The sequence below is a fragment of the Rhipicephalus microplus genome, chromosome 8, assembly GCF_043290135.1.
Source record: "Rhipicephalus microplus isolate Deutch F79 chromosome 8, USDA_Rmic, whole genome shotgun sequence".
In the NCBI taxonomy this organism is placed as follows: Eukaryota; Metazoa; Arthropoda; class Arachnida; order Ixodida; family Ixodidae; genus Rhipicephalus; species Rhipicephalus microplus.
The window spans coordinates 33,032,624-33,059,344 of NC_134707.1; the positions used below are offsets into that span (position 1 = coordinate 33,032,624).

Genomic DNA, 26,721 nt, shown 5'->3' on the forward strand with positions numbered 1-26,721 from the left:
ATACTGTCTCTTATCAACATTCAGATCAGAACAAATCCGTAAAAGCCGCCACAAACATACATTTGCCCGTTTAACTGTAAATCCTTCCACACCTTCAACGAGACACACTGCTAACTGGTACATTCCACGGCCTCGTAGAAACTATTGGTCACAGCTACTACAATTTTGCCTACCCACTGTACTAAATAAGCCAAAGTTAACAAGCGATACTCTACGTGCAATGCCTAAAATTAAATTTTAAGTATGCTTTCAATAAATGTCTAGCTTTCCAATAAAAACTGTCGCTTGAGTGTTCGTAGTGAATTTTGCAGTGCGAGAGACATAACGACGGCGACCCGATGAAAAGCAGTGCGAGTTGAAATGTTTTGTCTTAAGTAAAACTGTCTCTGTACCACACGTTGCTGCCATTGTATAGGGGTGCCAATGCTTGTCAAGCTGCAGATATTGCAGCTTTTACCTTGCCATCCTCACCTTGTATGATACTTTCCCTCTTTTCCATTCGACCTACGTTCAAACTGTATACATTATTATGTATCGATTCATCATCATCACCATCAGCCTGACTACGTCCCCTCCAGGACAAAGGCCTCTCCCATGTTCCACCAGTTAACCCGGTCCTGAGCTTGGTGCTGCCAATTTATACCCACAAACTTCTTAATCTCATCTGCCCACCAAACCTTCTGTCTCCCCTAACCCGCCTCCCTTCTCTGGGAATCCAGTTTGTTACCCTTAATGACCAGCGGTTATCCTGTCTACGAGCTACATGCCCGGCTCATGTCCGTTTCTTCTTCTTCCGAACATCAAGAAACAAGAAAGTGGCGCAGCGAGCAATGGAAAGAAAAATGGTAGGTGTAACCTTAAGAGACAAGAAGAGCGCAGAGTGGATTAGGGGACAAACGGGGGTTAAGGTTATTATAGTTGAAATAAAGAAGAAATGTATCGATTATGGTGCAATAAACCAGATCTCAAATATAGCGGCGTCCGAGGTCGGCGTCCCTCGTCAGCGGCGTCATCACGACTCATGTAGAAATGACCTCTAAAGACGTCTGAGATAGACAAAGTTCATGACCTAATCATGACGTCACTGTTACTTCATACAAGGTGACGTTATCGTGTCTGCTTGACATAACGTACAGAAGTCAGCCGATCACGGAGGAAGTGCAAAACCACGTTAGGCACGGAAACTTTCTGATAGTAGTGGATAAGAATCCACAGTCTTGCTTGTTATTATTTCAAATAATAATGTTCTTGGCCATCTCATGTACATATATTTGTATGTACACTGACGGTAGTTAAAAAGATAAAGCAAAGTTTAATAGAAACAAATGATAACATTTGTGTTCTAGACCTGTTAGGTCAGTGCATAAGAGACTTCGTGATGTTTAATCAGAAAGAGTGAAAGAACTAACTTCGTAAAAATTTGGTGTTGATGAGGGTGCCATATGTTGTTCATCTGCTTCATTCCTGAATTAAGGTTGACAAAAATGCAAACAAAAACTAGGAATACGCATGAGCTTCACCTTCAAGAGTCGAACGACATAGCGTCATCACCTTCTCTTGTGCTAGTCTGCTTCGGTTTTCGGTGCATGCGGGAACCACGTCGTAAGGAAGCGAGAGATTGTCCGAGTAACATTGACTGTTTCGAACTAATAATAAATGTTCACTAAACAAACAGTTGTTAGGCGTATACTCGGTCGTCATGTGTTTTCGCTTACACCGGGCACGCAAGGATTTGAAGTGCATTTCTTCTGTGGGTTCGCAGAATTTGGCCAGTTGTTCGACAGATAAAGTGAATGGTTTATATGTTCTCATATCTACATTTAAATGTCAGGTCTTCATTTTTATACAAATGTCGCCCTCTGAAAGGGAAGAAACTATTCATGTTTGAACTGTCAGCCTGAATAGACACTAGGTTCAGGTGCCGGCATGCAAGAAGCGCCATTTCTCCAGTAGAATTTTTCCATACTCTCCCAGTCTGTCGCTGTGCGAGAGAACAAGCTCGCTCAGATTCCGCCTGCGTCACTCTAAGTGAAACATCAGCACTCATAATGCCTAAACAAAATGTTGACGCCATTGCCATTCACGCGTACAAACTGAGGCCTCTACTCATAAATGGCAAAGACAAGCTGCCAATGAAAGTTTGGCTGAAATTTTTACAACGTTTCTTATGCAGAATCGTGGAGCTTGTACACATGGGAGACAGTGGTTGCGATGTGGCTACGAAAAGAGGGGTGGCAAATGCTCTCTGTTATATCAGGCAGCAATCGCAAAGCACACTACTGGCAGGGTGAACTCTAGTATAACCAGTCTTAAAGCGTCACGCCTCCAGCCTTTCGCCATAGTACAACTGCCCACCTTAGTCTCCGTTCTGTTACCTCCAAGTCCAGTGTGTGGTCAGCTATGATCAGCATTTCATCACAATGTTTGCGGTGAAGCCATGTATCCCATACAGTCCATTTGTCGCACTTAAGCGGCTGCATTTCCTGAAAGAATACGCCACCAGCCTGTCATTGTATGGCATTTCAACTACCTTCTATCACATTCACTGGCTCCTCCTTGCTAATTGGTTGTCCGTAATAATCATAATCAAGCATTTATTTAACAATATTGTACGCCTTTGTACAGGCCCATACAGGAAGCGGCTAGAAAAAGTATACATCAGCATGGGCATTGCAAATCAAAAACGAAAGCAGAACACAGAATGTCTCAGTAGATAATGCTTCATAATAGATCATAAAAATCTCAAAAAAAAGGTAGGAATGAGAGTACACACCAAGAAGCACCACACCTTTCAACAAGCTTCTGCAAACATTTACGTCATGAAGTACATGCCCATGTACTATCAAGAAAGAATTCCAGTTTTGCAATAAATTCATCCACTGATCGGCATTCAACAATCTAACTTGGTAAAGCATTCCAAGTTTCAATAGCCCATGGAAAAAAATCACTGCATTTCAAGCTGCTTGAAGATAATTATGGGGCGAAGCTTTCGGAGGTGATTATTGTGATTAAAGTTGAGATAGTACTGAGACTGATTGTGGTTATATAATTTGTGGTTATATAATTTGTGGTTATATAATTGTGGTTATATAATTTTGTGATTGTGGTTGTGGTTATATAATTTTTATTGAAAGAGATAGTGCTGAGACCAATTGTGATATAGCGATGATTCTTCTTTATTGCTGATATGAGGTTCCGAGTTCCGGGTTACGTTTTGACTTCATAATCACAGCTTCATTTGCTATCGTCTCTGGTGTAGAATTTTCTTGTCGGTATTGCCGCCTTGCATCCGCTTCAAGTTGTCTCAACTGCGCGTCAGCTTGGCGGTTTTCCCGCTTAGCCTTTGCTTACTTAGCCCTAGTCTGTGGTGTAGAATTTTGTTGTCGCCGTCACCGCTTTGCATCCGCTTCCTTCTCTTTTGTCTCCGTGGTAGCTTCCCGTCGACGGCGATGCTGATGCTCAGCACGTCGCGCTTTTCTGCGTTCGTCTCCGTCCATGTGAGAGAAGAGTATGTGTGGTATGAAACGTGGTTATATATATATATATATATATATATATATATATATATATATATAGCGTTGACAGCAGCGCCATCACATCTACAATTAACAACAACGCCCTCTGTTGCTTATAAGTTGAAGGTTACATGCAAAACGGTTACCACCAACGCCTTCTGTTGCTTATAGGTTGAAGGTTACATGGTGTTACGGACAGACGGGAGACGGCGGACATTGTGAGGTCTTAAGGAGCTTCACCCCTAAAAGAATATTTAAACGTGTCGCGTTTGGCCTGATAAGGCCTGATGTGTTAATTGTGGCAGGTTCTGATCGAGTAACGGTGTGGTGTCGGCACGTAGTCTTGTTTATCTATGCTTATGTGGTCGTGATAGAGCATAAAAAGAAACTTCATTGCGGCCACAACATGCCGACACGCAAAGGTAGGCAATGCTGCCTGATTTAGAAGTGCACTTACGCTTTGGTGTCGAGAGTACTTCGAATATGTTGCAACGGGTATGAGCCGAGAGAGGAGAAGAGGAAGAAGACGTGAATTGGTGCAGATACCATCAACCTCGCCCTGCTAATAAATACCCTTCGACTTTAATTGTAACAGTTTTGTGGTGGAGGTGCTGGGCAATCGCCCAAGACGACGGAGCCGCTGCCGCTAGGTCTTCGCCGAAGCCAACGCCTTGCGCGACTGCCTCCAACACTACCGGAACTCGCGATGTCAAACAACGGTGACCTACAGTCACCTTCAACTCCTCCGGCGCGGACACCCGGTGCCTGGATGCGTCAGTTGGAGCAACGCTCTTTCTTAGCCAAACCCGGCGAGGACGTGGAAGAATGGCTGAGACACTACAAACGTGTGAACAAGTGCAACGGCTGGGATGCTACGGCTCAGCTAGAGTATGCTGCTCTCTTTATAACAGACACTGCTCTTGTGTGGTTCGAGAACCACGAAGAGTCGCTAACAACCTGGGATCACTTCGCTATCCAACTTAAAGAGGGCTTTGGGGATTCTACTGCGAAAAGAAAGCGAGCCGAGTAGACATTACTTCAGCGTGCTCAAGTGCCAGGCGAGACTTGTACCACGTACATTGAGACGACCCTGAAGCTGTGTAAGACGGCGAATCCTCGTATGTCCGAAGAGGACAAAGTCGGGCATCTTCTGAAAGGTATTGCCGAAGACCTGTATACCTACTTGATGGGCAGGGAGAGCTTCTATTCCGTAGCTGGCGTGATTCATCACTGCCACATGTTTGAGACCTTGAAGCTACACAGCATCATGCCAAAGCTCGGCAGGTTGGCGAATGTTGCGACAATTTTTGAGGACAGCTGCAGTATCCATTGGGACCTTGCTGCCACTGTGAGGCAAATCGTCCATGAGGAACTCGAGTGACACAGCAAATCAATGAACGCCATGAAGGCCGAACAGCTCGGTTGCGTTTTTAATCAACCTCACGAAGCTGCACTGGTGGTTTCTTTGCTGTCTGCCATTCCAGGCGTTGTATACAGTCGAACCAATCCCCTACAACAGCACCACCATACGTTTCCTGATGACGTGACGCATGACCAACGCGCTTATCGGAGTACGACGACGAATTGGCACTTGGAATATCGTATCTACTAGTCGCAGCGTCCGAGGGCGGCTTATCCCGAAGTCTACAACGTCGGTCACCCTTCACCTATTTGCTACAGCTGCGGTGCGACAGGACACATCTCTCGTTTTTGTCGCCGTCACCGCCAGACGAGGTATGGCTCACCACCGCCTTGGCCTAACTTTGAAGGCGCCAACGATGATCATTGGCCGGCAGAACATCGCGCAACAAACGCTATAGGCTCGCCACCCAGGAATTTCTTCCGCCGTTTTAACAGGAGGAGTGACTCGCCAGCATCAGACCGCAGCCTGACGTCACCAACCAGTCACTCACGTCGTTCACCATCTCCACGGCGACGTTATACACCACCGCCTCCACCAGGAAACTAGCCAGCGCGGCCGATAGAGGTAAGGTCGCCGGCCAGTCTCCGTCTCTGCAAACTGCTCCTCTTCCTATTATGATGTCCCAAAACAAAGTGCGTGTGTTAATTGATAGTGTGCATGCAACTGCGTTAGTGGATACTGGTGCTACGGCTTCCGTCATGAGTGCCACATTTAAGGAAAGGCTTGGTCGGAAAGTTATATTGCCGTGGAATGGTGTTGTGACGTTTCGTGGTGTCAGCAAAGAGTGCCTCGTTCTTCTAGGTATTTATATTGCAAGTGTTTTGTTTCGTGCTGAATATTTTGTAACGGAGTTTTTTGGTATTACCGCGGTGCACTCATGATGTGATTCTTGGGATCGACTTTCTTCAGAATTGTGGCGCTTCCGTTAATTGTGGCACAGGCTAAATCATGGTTAATAACGCGCTTTTTTCTACGCTTGCTGAGACATCTTTACCGGGGAAAAACTGTTTCGTTGTGTCGAATGATTCTCTTTTAGCGCCGTGGTCTTTATCACGTGTTCCTGTTAATCTTGCTGTTGCCGACCTTTCATCGTTTGACGCGCAAATTCAACCACTTGCGACAGGTTGCGTGAATAGAAATGTACTTGTGCCTCGTTATCTCGTGGCAGTTGTGAACGGCGCCTCAAACTTATGAACTTTAAGTTGTTCTGCAGTGGCTGCTGTTTTTCCACGTACTATGAAGCTTGCTGAGTTCGACGAAATCACGTACGGCACTATCATTGTGAAATGGCCTCTGTGACACCTGAGGGCTTTTATAAATTTCATTTTATGCCGTTCGGTCTTTGTAATGCATCGCCAACATTCGAATGATATATGGACACAATATTTTGAGGACTTAAATGGGAAATTTGTTTGTGCTACATAGATAATGTGGTGATTTTTGGCGTCACACTGAACGAGCATATCCGACATCTCAGTCTCTTTTTTGGATTGCATACAAGAGGCCGGCTTGATCCTGAACCCTAAAAAAATGTCGCTCTGGTGAAACGGAGACATTAGTACTTCGTCATCTCGTTGAGAAAAATGGAGTAAGGCCTGACGCACGAAAAATCGAGGCTGTCAGCTCTTTCTAACCACCAAAATCGGTGCGGTAATCGAGGAGCTTTTTGGGCCTATGCTCATATTTTCGTCGTTTCTTTCCGAGGTTCGCTGACGTGGTGCATCCTCTAACATGTTTTCTTCAAAATGATGTCGCTATCAACTGTACTTCAGCTTTCGACGATGCGTTCCACCAGCTAAAATTTCTACTAAAGTCGGGGCCCGTACTGTGTCACTTCGATGCGTCCTTGCCTTCGGAATTGCATGCTGATGCTAGTGGCAACGGTATGGGTGCTGTACTTGTGCAGCGTCGTCAAGGAGCTGAGCACGTAGTGGCTTATGCCAGTCGCTCTTTCAACAAAGCTGAATGCAACTATACCATAACAGAACAGGAATGCTCGGCAGCTGTTTTCGCGGTGCACAAATTTCGACCTTATATCTATGGACGTCCGTTCACTATCGTTACCGACCATCACGCTTTATGCTGGCTGGTGAATCTTCGTGACCCGACTGGTTGACTGGCACGTTGGGCTTTTCGACTTCAGGAGTACGACTTCGTCATCTCGTTCAAGTATGGACGCCGCCACGCAGACGCCGACTGTCTCTCCCGCCTTCCCCTGAAGACAACTGAGTGTCAAGAAAACAGTTTTGACGACTGTTTTGCCTGCCTTTCTTCCACATTCCCAGACTTAAGTACTTTCAAGAAAGAACAATAGGCTGATATTTGCTTGGAGCAATTACTTACCACGGCATTACGTCCTCAAGCCAACGGCCGCTTTTGTGTCCGTGATGGCCTTCTATACAAGACGAATTACTCGGCCAAAGGTGCACGCTTCCTTCTAGTCCTCCCACAGAGCCTACAATTGGACATACTAAAAGCCATGCACGACGATGCGACAGCTGGTCATTTGGTGTTCATCAGAACTTTGAACAGGACACAAGAGTGCTTTTAATGGCTCAGAATGCGGGACACATTCAAGCAGAATGTCGCAAGTTGTGAACAATGCTAGTGCTACAAGCGGCCTACGACTCCTCCACTAGGTCTTCTTCATTCGCTGCCACCTCCTCATCTACCATTTGATCAAGTTGGTATCGACCTTTGGGGCCCATTTCCACGCTCGTCTTACAGCAATCGGTGGGTGATAGTGTGCGTCGACCATCTGACTCGTTACGCAGAAACTGCAGTGATACCATCCTCGACAGCGGCGTGCGTGGCCCAGCTTTTGCTTACATTCATCATTCTTCGGCATGACCCTCCCAGAGTGATCATTAGTTATCGTGGTCGTCAGTTCGTTGCGGACGCCGTCGAAGCACTGATTCGTCTGCGCAATTCGCAGTTTGGCCATTCATCCCCGTATCACCCTCAGACGAATGGGCTGGTAAAACGTATGAACAGAACTCTGACTAACATGTTGGCCACGTACGTATCGTCGGACCACAAGGACTTGGACGACGTTCTCGCCTTCATTGCTTATGCGTATAACACGGCCAAACATGAGACAATCAATTACGGTCCTTTTTATCTCCTTTACGCACGTTCACCGTTAAGCTGTATCAATACTATTCTACCATTTGACTTCCATAGCGACTACTCTGTCTCCGAGACACTCTGCCTAGCCGAAGAAGCCCGGAGTATTGCTCGTCTTCGTACTGCGGCTTCGTAACACCGATTAAAGGAAAGCTATGACAGCTGCCATTAGTCTGTAGCATACTGCAAAGAGACTTTGTGTGGTTGTGGACGCCACAACGTAAACGGGGCCTATGCAAAAATTTTTAGCTCAGTACAGTGACCCATTCGTCATTGTTGATCGCTTGAGTTATTTCACATACGTGGTAGTACGGCTCACATCAGCTGGCCGTCGGTCAAACCGAACCCAGCTGGTACATGTCGCCCGCCTTAAACGGTTTCACCCTCAACATTCAGAATGATTCATACTCGCCCAGCGGGCTTAGGTCTGGGAGCCGACAAGTGCAACGAGTATGAGCCGAGAGAGAAGAAGAGGGGGAAGACGTGAACTGGTGCAAATACCAACGCATTATTACCTAACCATCAACATCGCCCTGCTAATAAACACCCTTCGACTGTAACCGTAAGAATATGTTTCATATCTGCATTTAACGTTATGTTTTTTAATTTGTTCTATAAACTGATAAGTTCCAGGCACAAGTGAACGATAAAAGAACTCCTCAATACATGCACTTCTCGCATACATTGCTATCTCAATCAGTGTTCGTTTCTGAGTTGACGCGGGATGTTTCTTTTAGTAATAATTAGCATACTCAATCAACACATTAATTCTTATCTAAGCATATGTGGGCCTCCCAATCTACATCGCAGCTACTGTTGTACGAAAGACCTGTAATATGAAAGTTTGTCAATCTGAACCTGCGTATTGCAAAGTGCCGGTAGTACTCATAAGATAACAAATGTTCTGAATAACGTTATTTTTTTTGGCAAGTTATATTCATTATCATAAAGGTTCTACATCTCTGTGTCTAAATTAAGTAATAATATTAGGTGTCGTGGCTCGTACAAAACAATGCCCACTGGCAGCATTTTCACAAACATTTTACTCATGAAATATCTGTTTCAATTGTATTAACAAGCACAACTAAACCTTGAAAAATTCGGCAAGCCAGATTGCTGCCTTCAATTCACAACACATTGAGAAAGAAACCATATCATGGACAATAATTTGCGTTCCACCGTGATGACAATACACATTTAACTTAAAATAGAGGAACAGAAGAGGCAGATTATTAGGGTGCGGTAGGTTCCAATAACATTTGTCGCCGCTAATGCTTGTAGAAGTTTAGAGGCTGAAGCGAGCCCGAGAGCGCCTTAGCGAAGATGCAGAGAACAAAACAAACCATGTTTAGTGATCCGCATGTGGCCGCTTCCAGCGGCTGCCACGTACCACGAGCGCACCGGCGATCGTAATTGTCTTCTTCTTTCTGAGGTCAGCGTGCTCGTGGATGCCACTTCCATACTCGCCATACTCCAGTACGCACAACCAGTACTGACCAGTCACTCACACTTGGTGGATGCACCGTGAGTTCACTGAGTTAATTGCTTGTAAGACTTCGTAGGACCATGTGAGGTTTACAACATATATATCATCGTCTTGTGCGCTCATCACTAATTACGTCTGGAGTTCTTGTTTTTTGTATGAAAATATTTTTACACCTTTTTAAGAAAATTAAGGTTGCAGAGTTTGATTCCTCGAAATCCAGAATCGACACGGTGAATCTCTGTATCCTTTATTCATATACAACATAAATGCAACTATGGCCATCTATTATGGCAGAATCCACTTAACTGATTTATTTTCCGTTTCTAAACACAGATTCCTCCATTGCATACCTGAAAGAATGAGAGCGAAAGTAATAGTTGTGATTCACAGCCCAAACAGCAGCTTGCAAAATCACAGGAGGAACGTTTGAAACGTGCATTCAGGTTTCTAACCGCGCACACATATCTCAAGGAGCACACATATCGGATTCATGTTTATTTGCGGATCTTCACATAGAGTACCAGGACGCATTTAACATATGCAGTGCAGAAACTATGGGTGATACCTAATTCACTTTAGCTGATGAGACAAAGTCTTATTGTTCAATGTCTTATACGAACGAAGACAAAAGAGCATTACCAGGGTGCTAGTTTCCCGCAAAAAATTACTCCGAAAGGCTCCTTTTCTTGCGGTTCACTGGCAGCCGAATGTATGGCAAAATTGAGAAAATAAAGCTTCAGCAAAATGATCTTAACTGCACTAGCTTCGCTGAAATCACCAATCTCTATTTTGGTAAGTAAAATAGATACAAGTTTGACACATTCACTGCGCGTTAGTACAATTTCCTTGACTCTGATAGTTCGTCACGCCACGTAGTATACTTTGTGTGGTACGCTTTGTTTCGAATGGTAGTGTCCAGCAAACTACGCGGCAACTTTTTCTCATAACCTGGACATGCTTCTTAATAAATACTGACATTTAGTGAACATCGGAGTCTACTACTTCCTTGTGGGTTGGTGCACCATTTCCAGGTAAAAATTGCTCAGACTTCGAAGGCTCCTAATAGCGAATGGCTGTGGGAAAGGTAACGACACCGGCTAGAATCTTCACGTGAAACTCAATGGAGCATTAGAAAACTTACTATGCGGCATTCGGTTTGGTCAAGCATTGCGTACAGGAGACAAATCTCTGTACGAACTTGGTTAGTGAATACGTTTTAGTAATTGATTGAGTTGATAGTGTTTCCAAAGCAAAGGTAGCCAAGCCCTTAACGCCGGGACAACACTCTTTCAGTGTGCTCAAATACCACACGATTCCGCCTCACTTCAAGTTTATGTCCACCGGCTTACCGGAATACGCAGAAGCAAAACAAGTAACAAGGTTGACTGGAACTTGTTCACTCTTGTGCAGTTTGCTTATGCAATCTGAATGCTGCTGTAGTCATGCAATTTCAATCTTCCCTAAAAGGCTGTGCGCTTATTTCTGTTTGCGTGCCTGTAATCGGCACTTCGTGGAGAGCTTCTCATGCATCACTAGCCCTCCGACAGTGCCAGTGGGAATGACGTTGGTGTCAAGTGAAAAACAGCAACGTTTTATGCGTTAGAGAAGCTGAAACAACCTGCACAGTCACCAACCCTTTTTTCTCATTTCAATGGTAAAGCAAAAAAAAAAATAGGGACCTATGGAAACCGTGAACAACTTGGTGTGAGGCTTGCACAGAGAACAGATGTTATTAAAAGGTTCATTGCCTATTTTATCCGGTCGCTATCAAAAGCCAAGGCTCACTATTCTATGACAAAAATATTTTATTCGCAATCATTTAGGCAAAGTTTCTTTCTGACCAGTATGGCATATATTTGAAAGCGTTGAACAAGCAAATTTAAATGACCCGTCTAGTCATTCGCATGGCAAAGCTCCGGAATCTAGGGATTCGCCGTTCTTCCCGTTACAAATGTCTACGTAAGCATCGAGATATCGAGCGTACAGTGCCCTTTTTTTACACACTGCCCCTAGGCGATCTCGACGAAGACAGATATAGAGGTGCCACAAGTGCCCCTGACTTCGCAGAAAATTGCGGAATTAATACAAAACGCTAAATATTTGTAGAGTACATGGAACGAAACAACAGCATTTTTTAAATACTTAGGGGAGACTGTGTGGTTTCGTTAAGATGCATTCTTCACTAAAAACACTTTTTGCCAATTTAGGCCACCCATCTTGCTGTCGTATCTTCGACACATCTGCCAGAAATCCTGCAGATCCTGCACGTCGATCTGGCGGCACCATACTTCGGTTTTGACGCAAGCTCGCTGGGACGCATTAGAATCAGTACTGGCAACACTTGACTATTGATGTCGGTCATCACACAAGAACATCCTGAGACTCTGTGACGCAAGGCACGGCCTGCCAAAAATGCCATCAAGTTTTTGAAGCTGATTCAACCATCTCATGGGCTCTTGATGCGTATACAGGTGGCCTTCCTGTGGTCATTACCCAAGTTAACGCCCAGCCATTGGTTTATCGGGCCACGTTATTCACAGTTTATTTTATCTGCTACTCCAAAGATAGGTCCTGGTGTTATGGTAGCGTCAAGTAGGCGGTGAAGTTCTTTGATAAGAACAACCTGCTGCTTCCAGGTGTCTTAGAAGTCCTCACTGCCGACAGCCGTGCGGCTTTCATGTCAGAAATAAAGACGTGTTTCACAAGCAGAGAAAAAGAAGGCACTAAAGAGGATAAAATACAAACTACCAGCTTTTTATATATTTAGCTCAAAAAATTATAAAAACACAGCGCCATCAAATACGCACGCAAGCTTCATTTTTTATATAATGCTACCAGAACATCCCCACAGTTCCTTAACGCATTAAATTTGCAATACAGCTGGACAAGTTGAAGGACAGCCGCGTACCACACTTACACGAGTTTTGTTACCGAGCATTTGAAGGGAACTCTAGTAGACGTGCTGGTATTGAACATGCTGGCGTGAATCACAAGATCTGGGATACCATTTGCCGGTCCATAACTTAAATCTGAAGTGTGAAAGTGCAACAAAGGACGCAAGGAGCTTGCTGGTCTACAAAAGATACTCGCATGTGACTCTAGAAGCTATGCTGCCGACATTTAGCGTTGAGTAGAAGATGTACATTGCAGAATACCTCCAGTGCGCCGAATAAGCTAGACAGTTGAGCATCAACAACTGTCTAGGATATAGCAACTATCAGATGAGCATCTGCAGTGATAATTTTGAACGACACATCGGGAAATATTATCCCAGTAACCACGTATTTGTGCACACGCTTACTCGTCATTGTAAACTAAGTGAAAAGTTTTTTTGATGGTACCTTCGAGCAAACGACGTATTCGAACTTCTCTCCACCCAGGCAAGCAGGTATGAATGAAAAGGAGGCAGAGACAGCCCTCAAAGAGCTGGAGCTCCTGTCCTAATCACGGAAGAACAGACATGGGCTAGTTGTTGCTGTCCACCATGTTGATTGGATTCAGGCTGATGAACCAAGAAATGAGGTAAACAAAAGACACGAACACCAGCGTTTTACTGAGAACTAATTCTATTAGCAAAGAAGCACTCATTTTGAAGAAGGCGCTATGACCACTTGAACACATGCCCATCAGTCAAAGCGATGGCGATTCAAAATATTGAAGGTGTACTTACAGAGGAAATTATGTATCGGATGAAGAACCTATTCGAGAAATCTGCCGTAACATATCTGGCAACCTGATCTTTTTGCCGTATGCGCAAAAATACACCCCCTCTGCAAGTACCGCTGGACTCCCGTGTTTATTACAATATCTTGCCCTATGCAAGAAATATAGCCTTCTAGGCAGAAGCCCGACTCATATCATGTTCCAGTAGTCAGATATTCAAAGAATAGCAAATTTAGCCTATGTGAATATAAACAAAAAACACATGGTAAACAACGCCCACTCTGCATGGAACTTGCATGGACAATTGTTTTACCAGGCAATGTTTGTTTTTAATTACATCTGTTATTTTTTTGAAACCCAGTTGGTCGGAATTTTCGGTTCTACAGCATGGCGTCTTTTATAATCATATTGCCACGTTCCATTTCCCAAGTTTTTGTTATCGTCCCAAAACACCACACGATTCTCAGCGCAAACCGCGCCTGCAGTTTTCTAGAGGGTTCCGGACTGTAGTAGATCATTTCGATAAGATCACGCCCACTGTGCGAATGGTACAGATTGTTCTGGAACGCACGCCGCCGCCAGCGATAGTGCTAGAACATTCGACGGCGGGAGTATAAATGCCGACGCGCTTCGCCGCTTGTCAGTTGTTGATCGAAGGCCGACGCTCCGTTCGCCGCTATCAGTCTGAGACTGCTATCTGTGCGAGACTGCTGCTGTAATTGGACTTTCTGTTTACCGGGCACAGGTTCGCCCAAATAAACAGTTAAATTCCAACAAGAAGTCTCCTGTCTTCGGCCACGTCACGACCCCGTGACATTTGGTGGAGGTGCTGGGTACACGGCTTGACGGGGGCGTCCGGTACATGAACGAAGCAGCACCTCCACCAAATGTCACGGGGTCGTGACGTGGCCGAAGACAGGAGACTTCTTGTTGGAATTTAACTGTTTATTTGGGCGAACCTGTGCCCGGTAAACAGAAAGTCCAATTACGTCGAAATTTCGCCCATACCTCTACGGCAGGCCCTTCAAAGTTGTGAGCGACCACCACGCCTTGTGCTGGCTAGCCACTTTGAAGGACCCTTCAGGTCGTCTCGCACGATGGAGCCTGAGACTTCAAGAATATGACATTACTGTCATTTACAAGTCCGGCAAAAAACACTCCGACGCCGACTGTCTCTCTCGTGCGCCTGTCGACCAACCGCTACCCGACGACCCGGATGACGACTACTTCTTGGGAACGATAACTACCGACGACTTCGCTGAACGACAGCGGGCCGACCCGGAACTGAAGGCCCTAATAGAATACCTCGAAGGCAGGACCGCCGAAGTCCCGAGGGTATTCAAGCGCGCACTTGCGTCGTTTTTTCTACGAAACGGTCTTCTACAAAAGAAAAACTTTTCATTGCTTCGGGCTAAGTATCTCCTTGTGGTGCCTTCAGCTCTGCGACCAGAACTCCTGCAGGCCCTGCACGACGATCCGACGGCAGGGCACCTCGGTGATTCTCGCACGCTCGCGAGGATACAAGAAAGGTACTACTGGCCGCGTCTTACAACCGACGTCACTCGTTATGTGAGGACATGCCGGGACTGTCAGCGACGCAAGACACCGCCGACAAGGCCAGCGGGACTTCTGCAGCCAATTGATCCACCTTGCCAACCTTTTCAGCAGATTGGTATGGACCTATTGGGGCCGTTCCCGACGTCGGCTTTCGGAAACAAGTGGATCGTGGTAGCCACCGACTACCTCACCCGCTACGCCGAGACAAAAGCCCTGCCAAAAGGCAGTGCATCCGAGGTAGCTAAGTTCTTCGTCGAAAATATCGTCCTACGTCACGGCGCCCCGGAGGTCCTTATCACCGACAGAGGAACGGCATTCACTGCCGACTTAACTCAAGCGATCTTGGCATACAGCCAAACAAACCACCGCCGGACGACAGCGTACCATCCACAGACCAACGGCCTCACCGAGCGGCTTAACAAGACGATCGCCGACATGCTGTCAATGTACGTCGATGTCGAACACAAGACGTGGGATGCCATTCTTCCGTATGTGACCTTCGCATACAACACGGCGGTGCAGGAGACGACGCAGATATCTCCATACAAATTGGTCTACGGAAGGAGCCCGGCAACGACGCTCGATGCCATGTTACCCAACGTCACCGACGAAGAAAACCTCGATGTGAGCGAGTACCTTCATCGCGCCGAAGAAGCCCGACAACTTGCGCGTCTCCGTATCAAGAATCAACAGACGACCGACAGCCACCGTTACAACCTTCGACGACGCTTCGTGGAATACCAGCCCGGTGAACGTGTTTGGGTGTGGACGCCGATACGCCGACGTGGACTAAGTGAAAAGCTTCTGCGACGGTACTTCGGACCGTACAGGGTGGTTCGACGTCTCGGCCCACTTGATTACGAGGTTGTCCCCGACGGCATTACGAACTCTCAACGACGCCGATCGCGACCTGAAGTCGTCCATGTCGCGCGCCTCAAGCCGTTTCATGCGCGTTAACAAACTGAACCAGTGTTTTTTGTATTATTGTTGTATCGTAATTTATTCATTGTACTTTCTTGCATTATTATTGTACCTTCATCTTTAGTTAAAACATCGAGACGATGCCTTTTTCAGAGGGGGCAATGCCACGTTCCATTTCCCAAGTTTTTGTTATCGTCCCAAAACACCACACGATTCTCAGCGCAAACCGCGCCTGCAGTTTTCTAGAGGGTTCCGGACTGTAGTAGATCATTTCGATAAGATCACGCCCACTGTGCGAATGGTACAGATTGTTCTGGAACGCACGCCGCCGCCAGCGATAGTGCTAGAACATTCGACGGCGGGAGTAGAAATGCCGACGCGCTTCGCCGCTTGTCAGTTGTTGATCGAAGGCCGACGCTCCGTTCGCCGCTATCAGTCTGAGACTGCTATCTGTGCGAGACTGCTGCTGTAATTGGACTTTCTGTTTACCGGGCACAGGTTCGCCCAAATAAACAGTTAAATTCCAACAAGAAGTCTCCTGTCTTCGGCCACGTCACGACCCCGTGACAATATGATGAATTTGGGACGATAAACGTCACATATTATTCATTATTGTTTTTTCAAACAATTTTGTATTTGTAATTTAACAAACGTTTTCACTTTATTTAGGCTGAAAGAGAATTTTAAAGTTGAATATTTTTCAAACATTTTTTTTACTTGAAGAGCTTATGTGCATAAGGTATAGCAAAATTTTTTCTTCTCCTGAGCTCACGTATGCGATGTGAATAGTTGAGTCTGTTATGCTAATAACGCGGCTCCCAACAGCCATGGTGAAATCTTTGTTTCGGAATCTACAAAAGCCAGTGTGTTTCTACACAAGTCCTAAGACCCTTTACGTCACCTGAACCTATCGTTGTTTAGCATGTGTTACTTGCTTGTGCCTCGCGTTTCCATTTTGTTGGGTACAAGTTCGCGCAATAAATGATTTCACTCTTTATGTTGTCAGTTTTTGTCATTTTCATTGTTCCTACCCTATACTATGATTACCGTGCTTTACTTAAAGTTAACATGCACGTTAATTTGTCAAGTTTATTTGTTGGAAATGCTGCAACAAATATTTTCGCTGAAGTATAAGCGAATTTTTAATTTCTTTCCCAGTTTATGTACATAATTTGTATACCCAAGGTGATTTCTTGATGTTTTTGCACAAACAGGCTTGTTAAGTTTTGCTTTTTTTTTCGAAATTAGGTTAATCATTTCCGTAAATGCATAGTGGGTGTTATACAGTATCAGCATCTCTGCAAATGGCTGCTCACCTGCACATCTTTACTACAAGTAGTTAGAAGGAGCGGTCTACACTGCTTCTTGTACTTTGCCGTAATACGAAATGGACTTCTTTACGCTTCAGATACTTTTAAGGCACTCCGACACTCTTTTTATCCTATTTCTTCTGTTTGTTTTATATATGCTCTTGCGAAATATAAAACATGGCTATATTTCATTTTTCTTTAGAAATTGTTGCAGCAAAACCATTATAAGATGTCTTCTGGGTCTCGGTGGTGTGTTCTTTGAACGGCCACCAGTGGAAAATTTCGGCATCATACTATCTATACTCTCTAGCACAGCCTTGATGAAGAGAACTTACGCCACACATACCGGTGCACTAGAATATAATTTTAGGAACGATCCTTCTCTCTAGCCACACCACTCTGCGACGTGAACAACAATCATGAAAATATTTCGACATTTCCTGTTTTTCATTACCCTATTTTCGCCGGTCTACTCTCATCTTTCTCATAAGCTTTCTGGCCCTTATGTGCTACTGCACTTCCACTCGCATGGTGCTTCCAGACTCCATGGCTTTCAGTAATCTATTGGCTCCTAGTACATGTATTGTCCACTAATTACAACATCTTATGTCCTGACTGTTTTGTCGAGAAATTTCATATAAACAGGCTGGTGACGCAATCGGAGTCTTGTGCCCGATTAGCCTTCTAGGTTTCAGCTAGAGTATGCGAAATTTACCTTGCACTGTTTTTCGTCTCCGCAGCTCATTGCATCTGGAGCTTTTTTGTCGAACGAGGCCACCGTACTCGTTCCCCATAGCTCGGTGTTGCAGCTCAGCAGGCATGGGGAGACTACCTGTGTAAAGAGTACAGGAGCGTGTAGAATACAGAAGCTATAAATAGTTCTTTGAGCCCACTGCAATCCTTCAACGTATTTTGAAGTGTTGCTTTGTAATTTACTAATGTTATGGCGTACAATGCGTTTTTTATAGCTGTGTATCAGTCCAATAAAGTGAGTGGACAATTCAGTAGCCGTGAAAACGAAGAAAAAGCCGCTTTAGAGCTCTTATGCCTCGAGAGATTCGAATTATTATACATCTTAGTCGGCAAAATACAGGTCGACTAAAACTCCAACGTAATTTTATTCGGATTGCACGTATTAAAATGGTTAATCTAGAGAATCGCGAAGCACGTAAATTTTTTTATGAGCATGACGCATGGTACGATAAAACCTTATATCTTCTCAATTGGCAAAATTTTATTAACGCCTCACTAAACGAATGCATTATCAGGAGTAAACTTTCGAAGTACCTTTTAAACTTTAAAATTGATATCGTCTCTTCGACTGTTCACTCGCGTTCGCAGTTGCTCACGCTTACAATTGTTTCTCAATGCAGATGTAGCATAACCGATACTCTACGTACTACCAGGTTTAGCAGAGCAATTTGGGGATGATTTCGCGCATTGTTCAGTGCCGCAGTGAATAGCCCTGGCCCAGAAATACATCATAAGTATAGAACAAAAGCATAGAACATGAAAGGAGTGCTGGGACCGTCGACATAGGGATAGGTGCAAATGTCGCTGTATGTCAGTGTGGCCAACCAATTTTCGGAAAATACCCTACGCTAATGTATAAATCGCCCTAGAATGCCCAACAAAATGTTTTGTACCCAATGTTTTACCTTTCGCCTACGCCTTCTACCGCAGACCTTGAAAGCACTGTGTAACGATGATAAGGTGCATTCAACGTACACGTAACCACGTTCAGGCGTTTGGGGTACCTCCAGCATGGGCCCACCTATGAGAGTAAAATGGTGACATCTCATACGTCATCATTTAACGTCACCTAGTGGAGCCACAGTAGCTTCCCCATAACCTCGATAATGCTGGCGGTATGTCACGCCACAATGACATCGTGAGGCAACATTTTTTTTTATCATGATGACCTTTTTTACCACTCGCATTGATGCTGACCATCACTTTTTTGTTTATCATGGGGTATATAAAAGCTGTCGCCTTCATAACTGAAGCTGATCACCTTCGCAAAATTTAAAAGCCCCCCCCACTTATCGAACAGGTGGTAGACGACCAAAAAAATTATCGGGAAAAAATTTTTGCACAACGATTTCTGGCGTCTTGTCTTTCATCTTTTGGGCTGAGGACATTGGAGTTATAAAATTGGGATCTCCCTAAGAATGTAACCATGGGCTATGTCACGCGCATCTTCAACGTCTTTCATTGATCTACGTTGAGCGAAATGTTAAACTTAGCCTACGTCCCCACTCTACTACCCTACTGTGGCCGAAAAAACCCTAAAATAGCCTACAGACAGGATACAGCCCACTGTTCGTAACACTGCTGCATATAAATGTAATCCCTGAAACATGCGTATAAAAATAACTATTGAAATAATGATAATGGCTACTGATTCGCACCTGACTATTGAACAATTGAAACAAGGGTGCTCATTAAAAAGTATAGTTGCCAGCAGTTCAGATAGAATCACGCTTTCTTAGAGTAGCGGAGCGCGTGGCTGTCAACGCTGTTTTTGCCGTGGCTTTTACGTCCCGTTAGTTACATGCTTCCATTATAGAACACAGGCTTAGCACGTCGTATGACCATTATCCGTATCATTACGTCATTGGTATTTAAATATTTTGCAGAAAACGGCAGCTGAAATGGCAGGCTGGGTGTTCTAGACAAGTGTGTCTCTAAATGTAGCGCTAGTGCTTTTGTAGCACCAATTCATACATGTACCTCAAGACAGTCTCTTCACAAAGTATTGTCACCGAAATATTGGTGTCTAGATTGCATCGTTGCTAGATGTGTTTTGGTTAACAATATTGATGGTGTATAAATTATGTAAAACACCCCCATGGTTATCCAGTGGAACTAACCATGGCTGCTCACCCGAATAACTCGGATTTGACACCAACCACACCAATGGCACTTGTGTAAGGTGAGTTGCTAGCTGCCATTATACTGTGAGGTTCCATTGCAGAGGAACACTTCAGGTGACACAAATCGACACTGCTTCATTACAATGTCTCATAGCCTGAATAGCGTTGTGGCGTAAAACCCGGCAGGCCAAACAGCCATAAAGTTTTCAAAAGAGAGTAAAAAAAATGTCTGCCATTCAGCTCTTTCCATTTAGAGTATGATGCTGGATTATACTCTCGCTTACGCCAACCTCTTTACCTTTCTGCAAGTAAACCTCCCTCTATATGTCTATGTCCGAGAAATATTAACGTATATAGGCTAATTTGTTGCCGGGGCAGATGAAAATGTATTCCGTTTCATATCATGCTCTGCCACTTGATTTTGATCGGGCAAGATGATGTTATGCCAACTGCCCGCTCTACAAGCGTAGAATTATCACGTTTTCCAACCAATAATTGTACGTCGCAATTCTGATCTGGTTTCAGTTTTAGAAGGTCACGTTGATGACGCTCGTAATTTAAGACGCTATTACTATAACGAAATGAATGGTGCTCCCTGTTCACCTAAAATAGACGTAATTCCGTATACGCCGAACGAAATAATGTACATTCCAAGGATACGCCTGTGATATGCAATTGAACATTGATGCGTGAACTAACAATTCATATAAACAATTTCATATGAACAAGGTAATGCAAAAGGTAAATGCTAAGATAAAGAAATTATTACAATAAAATGACGCATATTGTTTCTAAAGGTGTTTTCTGAATTAGTTCTGAAATAATCACAAAAAAACGGCTGCATATCTGCATATAATCTGCAAATGTCGTCAAAGGTCGAATATTCTTGCGTGTAAAGAGAGTGAACAAAACATTTATTTCATGTTCTGGACAAGAAAATTGGTGAATGGTATTCCGGAGGTGCTCGTTAGAGTGCCTCGAGCGTGCAGCGGAGGCGAACGAGCGCATCAAGTCACGTCATGCGTGAGACATGAGCATCATCTGGCAGTTTTATTTGGAAAACAAAGCGCGTGGACTTGATACGGGCGTGCGCCCGTCTCAGAGGTGATAATGTGTAGAACGCAAGGCGACGGGTAGGTGGCACCATGGTGTCGTCTTAGCAAAGCGTTGAAAACACAGGCTTTTTCGTGCAAGCGTTGCATGGTCAGCGCAGCGTTATAAGCGCTACGGTCCTTAGAATTACTTATGTAAGCCTTATCTAGTAAAAGACGAACATGCAGAATATGTACGCGTTGTTATGGTGCCTCAACTATGCACAATAATTGCTTTTTAATTGACAATCGCACACGTATGAAGCATGATTCTTGGGAAACATTGGTGGGCGCTGCGGATGGGGTCGGCCGTTCGGGGTATCGGCTGGTGCTGTTTAGAGTACCCAATGCGCAGTAATGGTAGACAAACAGACAAATTTACGGACAGACAGACAGACAGACAGACAGACAGACAGACAGACAGACCAAAGTTTTTGCTTCGAAGGTCCCCAAGAAAGACTATCGTCTTTAATAATAGCTGATGTGAGGCTTCGACATTCTTGTTTCTGTCTGTATATAAAAACTTGTGAACCATGCAAACTTGGGCAAGTTGGTAGGACATGATTGAATAGGCGAACAGCACATCAGACAAGGAGCGAACGTAACAACGCACATCACTGTTGTCTTTGTGTTCTTACCTTCCTCTGTCAGAGGAAGGCAAAATAAACCTGGTTATTACGGACCTGGATAAAGTTTTTTTCATAACTGCAACCCATCTTGGTCACTCTTTCTGCAGAAAGTCATGAAGAATTGATTTGTGGCAAACAAACAAGCCTTCTCGAATTCGACAGATAAGTTTAACATTCTTCATTACCACAGCTGGGCTACTCATTCATTACCGGACGAGCTTTCAGTAAAGAACCTTGTCGATGTCACGCCTCGTACGCCGCATCATACTTATATTCAATAAAAATTGTTCAAGTTGCGAGTAATTTCAGTAGCGTGTTCTCTACGCCCCGATATAAGAACAATTTTTGTTCATCAATGTCATCACTGTTGTGACCGGGGTTTTCGGCACCGGAGATCCGGGATCAAGATGTCGAGGCAGGAGGAGGTTGAACTTCGTAGAAAGGGTTTATTTACATTAATTACATGGCACGAGCTCTCTGGCCCAAAGCTCTACCTTAAAAGCTCTGCAGTGAAAAATGCTGTCTATTGAACAAGCTCCGTGAACCACACTAAGCAGACCATGATGGCTGAATAAATACACTCTCATCTCCCCAGATCCTTGGATCGGAGAATAGGGCCATACGGCACTGTTCAATAACATGTCCCCCAGTACACACGAGTGTCATTATGCCAGTACCGCCCCGAACAAACACACGTACACAAACCAGACACGTGTATGGTCGCGGCGATGCCGCCTCCTTTGGCGAATCTTGCTTCCAGCGAGTGGGGTGAGACGTGTTTGTCATCTCGCCGCTCGGGCCGACCACCCAAGCTTTGTCGAACAGCGATCGTGGTCTAGGCACCTCTGAGGGGTCATACCTGAATATTTGTTACTGATTTGAGCGTCGGCGGCTCATCAGTCAGAGACGCACAGCGTGGTGGTTCGACGTCCATAATCGGCAGAAGCTCGTCATTGTGGCCTTTACCGGAGCACGAAGACGCCCCGTGTCGCATCTCTGCGCGGACCCGAAGCACAGCGGTGCTCCGTAAGTAATTTCAGCCACGCAGCGCCCAGTACATGGAAGCAGCATGGTGTAATGGCATTGGTCCTTATCTCCACAAAATGAGGCGGCTGCCTTTCTTCCGTTCTGGCGGCCGCGGTGACCCGCCAAACGCAACATCACCAATAATTATTAGGTTAGTAAGGACATTCCCCGCCAGTTGTCCCAGTCATGGTGCTGAACAAAATTACTTGTCCTAAAATCTAAATCAAATGTTACAGACACATAGACGTTTGTTCTACAATAGTTTTCTCAAAATTGTGGGTGAACATGATCGCGTAATCTAGCCCGTGCATATCGCCTTTTGTATTAATAGCCTTGCTTCAGTTTTCTATGCATGCATCTAACATGCTAAAAGGAAACTAAAGACTGTGCGTGTAAAATTGCGCAATTCAAGCTGTGGAAGAATATCTGCAGCAAATACGGAAGTGCGAAGTGCGCACTACGCCATATTTTTTCAATTTTAATATTCAACGAAGAACTTACTGACTATGTGCCGCTCAGGCGATGCGAGAATATACGCAGCTGCACCCTTTGTCGATGTTTTTGCAGCCGATGATGAATTTGTCTGAGCTTTGTGTAGTGGGTGGGCTTTTAAAACATCCACTCGCTGCAATTCACATGATTATAAGCGTAGTCCCATTTAACGCTTCTACCGCGCAGTATTATCTGCATTAAGGAGACATCCTCTGCAACATGCCATTCATAATATTTTTTTCTGAAGCATATTCGGCCAACACCATGGTTCTGCGGGTAGATCCCCTGATTTCACACTCAGACGACCTGAATGTATTGCTGAATCGAAGCAATGTTTTTTAGAAGCGAAGCAGCTCTTTGACTAGCTTGTGTTACGCTGGCCGTCCGTGTCTCCGTGCCAACGCACCGCACTACGCTCCCCTCAACGGAGGTGTGGGGGAAGTGCCAAGTAGGTCACCCTTTCCCTTGCAGTGCGTAATGGTGTCACTGTCTTATTTGCTTTCCATGTGCTCACCGCGTGTCATCTTTCTTCAATCTCTCCACCACCCGATACGTTCTAGCACAGATCGAGTGAACACTCTTTCAGCTCAGCCGTTGACCAGCTGGTCACGGGATCTAATCCCGGCTGTGGTGGCTGCATTTCTAATGGAGGCGAAAATGCTCTAGGCCCGTCTGCTCAGATTCGGGTGCCCGTTAAGGAACCCCACGTGGTCAAAATTCACGAAGCCCTGCACCGCGCCGTCTCTCATAATCATATGGTGGTTTTGAGAAAATAAACTTCACATATCAATAAACTCTTTCAGCTTGTTTATTTGCGATGGAGAGAAGGTCAGAAAGCAAAGCACCTTCACCCGCTGAAACTTGCGCCTAAGCGATTTGGCCTATCCCGGCCTTCGCCAGCGTTTCGAGTGTTAGAAGAGCTGATCGTGCTTGCGAATAACAACGTCGAGCCTGCAGCATCGACGAGGCACGAGCCAGGGAAGCTGAACTCAAGCGTCGGCAGCGAAAGACCAATGACATCAATGGGGTGCGAGCCAAGCACGGCGATCGCGTTTGAGAAGGAAGGCGGCGCGCGGGTAACACCGATGAGACGCGAGTTAAGGAAGGCGAGCGCAAGTGCCTTCAACAGGTTGCGGTAGTGGGAAAATATTTATTCACAAAAGCACTGAAAGTCGCACGTCAACAGTACTATTTGATGATTCAAAGTGTAAGTAATTTGAAATTTTAGTCTGGGTTTTCTTCTTTGGTTTTTTTTAATCCCCTTGTATAACTGTTTTATGTGCTTGTATTGTATTATCGTTCTTTCACTCATTTGTTGTAGATTTTTGTACTTCAACTGTTCCCTTCCACTTATGTTGGGTAATAATACATGCTGGTACAATTAAACCTTCTGTTGTTATTGCTAACCGAGTGTCCCACTGCAGTCACTTGATTCGGAACCCTCGTCTGTATATTTTTACTATGAAAATTGTATTTTGAACGAATAAAAATAAACACTGAAACTGAAAAAAAATGCACTTGAGTGGTCTCCCTATTGCAGAAGTCCACATAAGGTCATCACTGCTGACGCGTGGGCCACCAAAAAGCGCTGAGCGTCTCGGGTGGAACAGCCGAGTAGGAACTCCTCCGAAGTCTCTCTTGTGGGTAGGGAGGTTAAACAAATTGGCAGCATATCCACGCAGTGAATGATGGAGAGTGGGGCGAAGCATTCGTCCGTCCATTCGTTCTTGCTTCCGTCCATCCATGCGTGCGTCTGTGTGGCCGCCCGTGCGTCCACCCACCCGTCTGTGCGCACACCCGCCCGTCTGGACGCACAGATGTGCGTCCATGCCTGCGTGCGTCCACGCATCCGCTCCTGCGTCTATCCGTCCATGCAGCCATCCATGCGTCCACCCATGCATCTGTGTGTTTGTCCGTTCGTCCATCTATTCAACACTCCAAGTACCACCATCTCGAACCTTTTCATCATATATTCCTCATATAGAACCACCGCCATCCAGCGGACATTCCAAGGACTAAACGAGAGGTGGCACACGCACACTTTCTTACGGCTTGCGCTTCGGGTATACTTCCCACCTTTAACCACCTCGAGTTCATGGTATATACTAGTTCACTGTGTTCTTGGTACTGCGGCTCAACGCTCACTAAACCTTTCTAAAACTAAGGAGGTTACACCAAGCGAGTATAACGTAGCAACCCTTTCTTGTCAGATAGTGCTCAATGTACGTGCCAATGGCTGCTAATAGGGATCACAGCGTGCACGTTAACTAAAAGCCAAATGCTCCTGTCTCTTGCTATGCAGTTGCTTGCTATGCAGTTGTCCTGCTTGCTATGCAGTTGTCCAGTGTTTGATTCTCACTTGTATTGAACATTATTTCTGTTATTTTATTTTTGTATCTTTATCAAAATTTCAGTCTGAGACAAGAAGATTTTTTGCCTGCAACAAACGATTCGGATACGGACACCAGCACCTGAACTTCTGTGAAGCAAGCATTCTAAATCTCTTGAGCGAAAATTTCGAGCCGCATAAACTCTTCGGGCATGTGAGTGCCATTACGACTTCACTAGATGGTGTAAAACCAGGTGCGACAAAAAGTAACTAATAATTTACTGTTTCACACATTTATCAACTCAATAAATATTTTTTAACATCGTGCTCTTAGTATGAAGCAGTGTTTTGTAGTAGCTGCCTTTTTTTTTCTCCTTAGCATGCAATTAGGCTCAGTAAACTAGCGTCGTGAGGCACATCTTCAAAAAGACGATAGTAAATGAAATGCATAGAAATATTCGAACAATGCACCTTACAACGCACTACTTATCAATTTGCTTTTTTGTGTGTATGCAGTGCATAAGCTGTTTAATAAAGTCTCTAACTTGGTAAAATGCAACTTTGATCGATATTAACGCATATGCAGCTCCGTATTAACTTTGTAAACAGAAATAATAATCTAAATAGTTCTTGTTTTACATAAGAGATTAGGTATATATTCCCACGATTGCTTTGTTATAAAATTCGGGAAATACTGACCATCTGGATAGGCTGCATAAAAAGAAGAGCAAGTGTACTCTTGGCTCATAATTCTTAGTTTTTTTTTTTTTCAAGAATCTTATTTTGTACGCTACATATAAAGATGATGAAGAACAATGGTAAACGTAAAACAATGCCACTGTGATTTTCGCACTACAACTTTTCACGCAGCACATATACGAAAGGAAAACACGTTTTTACAGAAGTAGTTCAATGCTTATTCCACATTGATATGAAATGTCTAGTGGTTTTTTGTGGTCGCTGCATTCTTAAATGTTCATGGACAGATGTTGACGCCTGGTGGAAACTCTTATGCATCAACACAGCTATTGACTCGCTTTCACATAGCAGAGATAATAAACACACTTAGCAGAGATAACAAACGACACTTAGCAGAGATTATAAATTGTCTCCGCGAAGACACACTCGAATATACAACAAATTAAACTTGAACCTAAGGCGTTCGCGAGCTGTGCCAAATGATTTGTGTAAACATTTTTTCAACTCATGGTTCATTGTAGCGAAGAGTGCGTGATTTGCAGGATCGTCGAGAAGGTGTTGCGTTGGCGAGCAGTATT

At 44.7% G+C, this 26,721-nt stretch overlaps 1 protein-coding gene and 1 long non-coding RNA gene across 2 annotated transcripts in view; one reads left to right on the top strand and one right to left on the bottom strand.

The window, feature by feature from the left end:
- LOC142768449 (uncharacterized) overlaps nt 1-26,721 on the top strand; it is a 136,909-nt gene that overhangs the window by 32,706 nt on the left and 77,482 nt on the right. The gene's annotated exons all lie outside the window — the stretch shown is intronic.
- Nucleotides 9,781-26,721, bottom strand: part of LOC142768448 (venom metalloproteinase antarease-like TpachMP_B) — a 103,509-nt gene continuing 86,568 nt past the window's right edge. Inside the window, exons 9-10 of the mRNA XM_075870423.1 lie at nt 17,717-17,833; nt 9,781-9,900 (exon numbers count right to left, since the gene is read on the bottom strand). Of these exons, the coding sequence (XP_075726538.1) occupies nt 9,874-9,900; nt 17,717-17,833 (144 nt within the window). The 3' untranslated portion in view covers nt 9,781-9,873. The remainder of the gene's footprint in view (nt 9,901-17,716; nt 17,834-26,721) is intronic.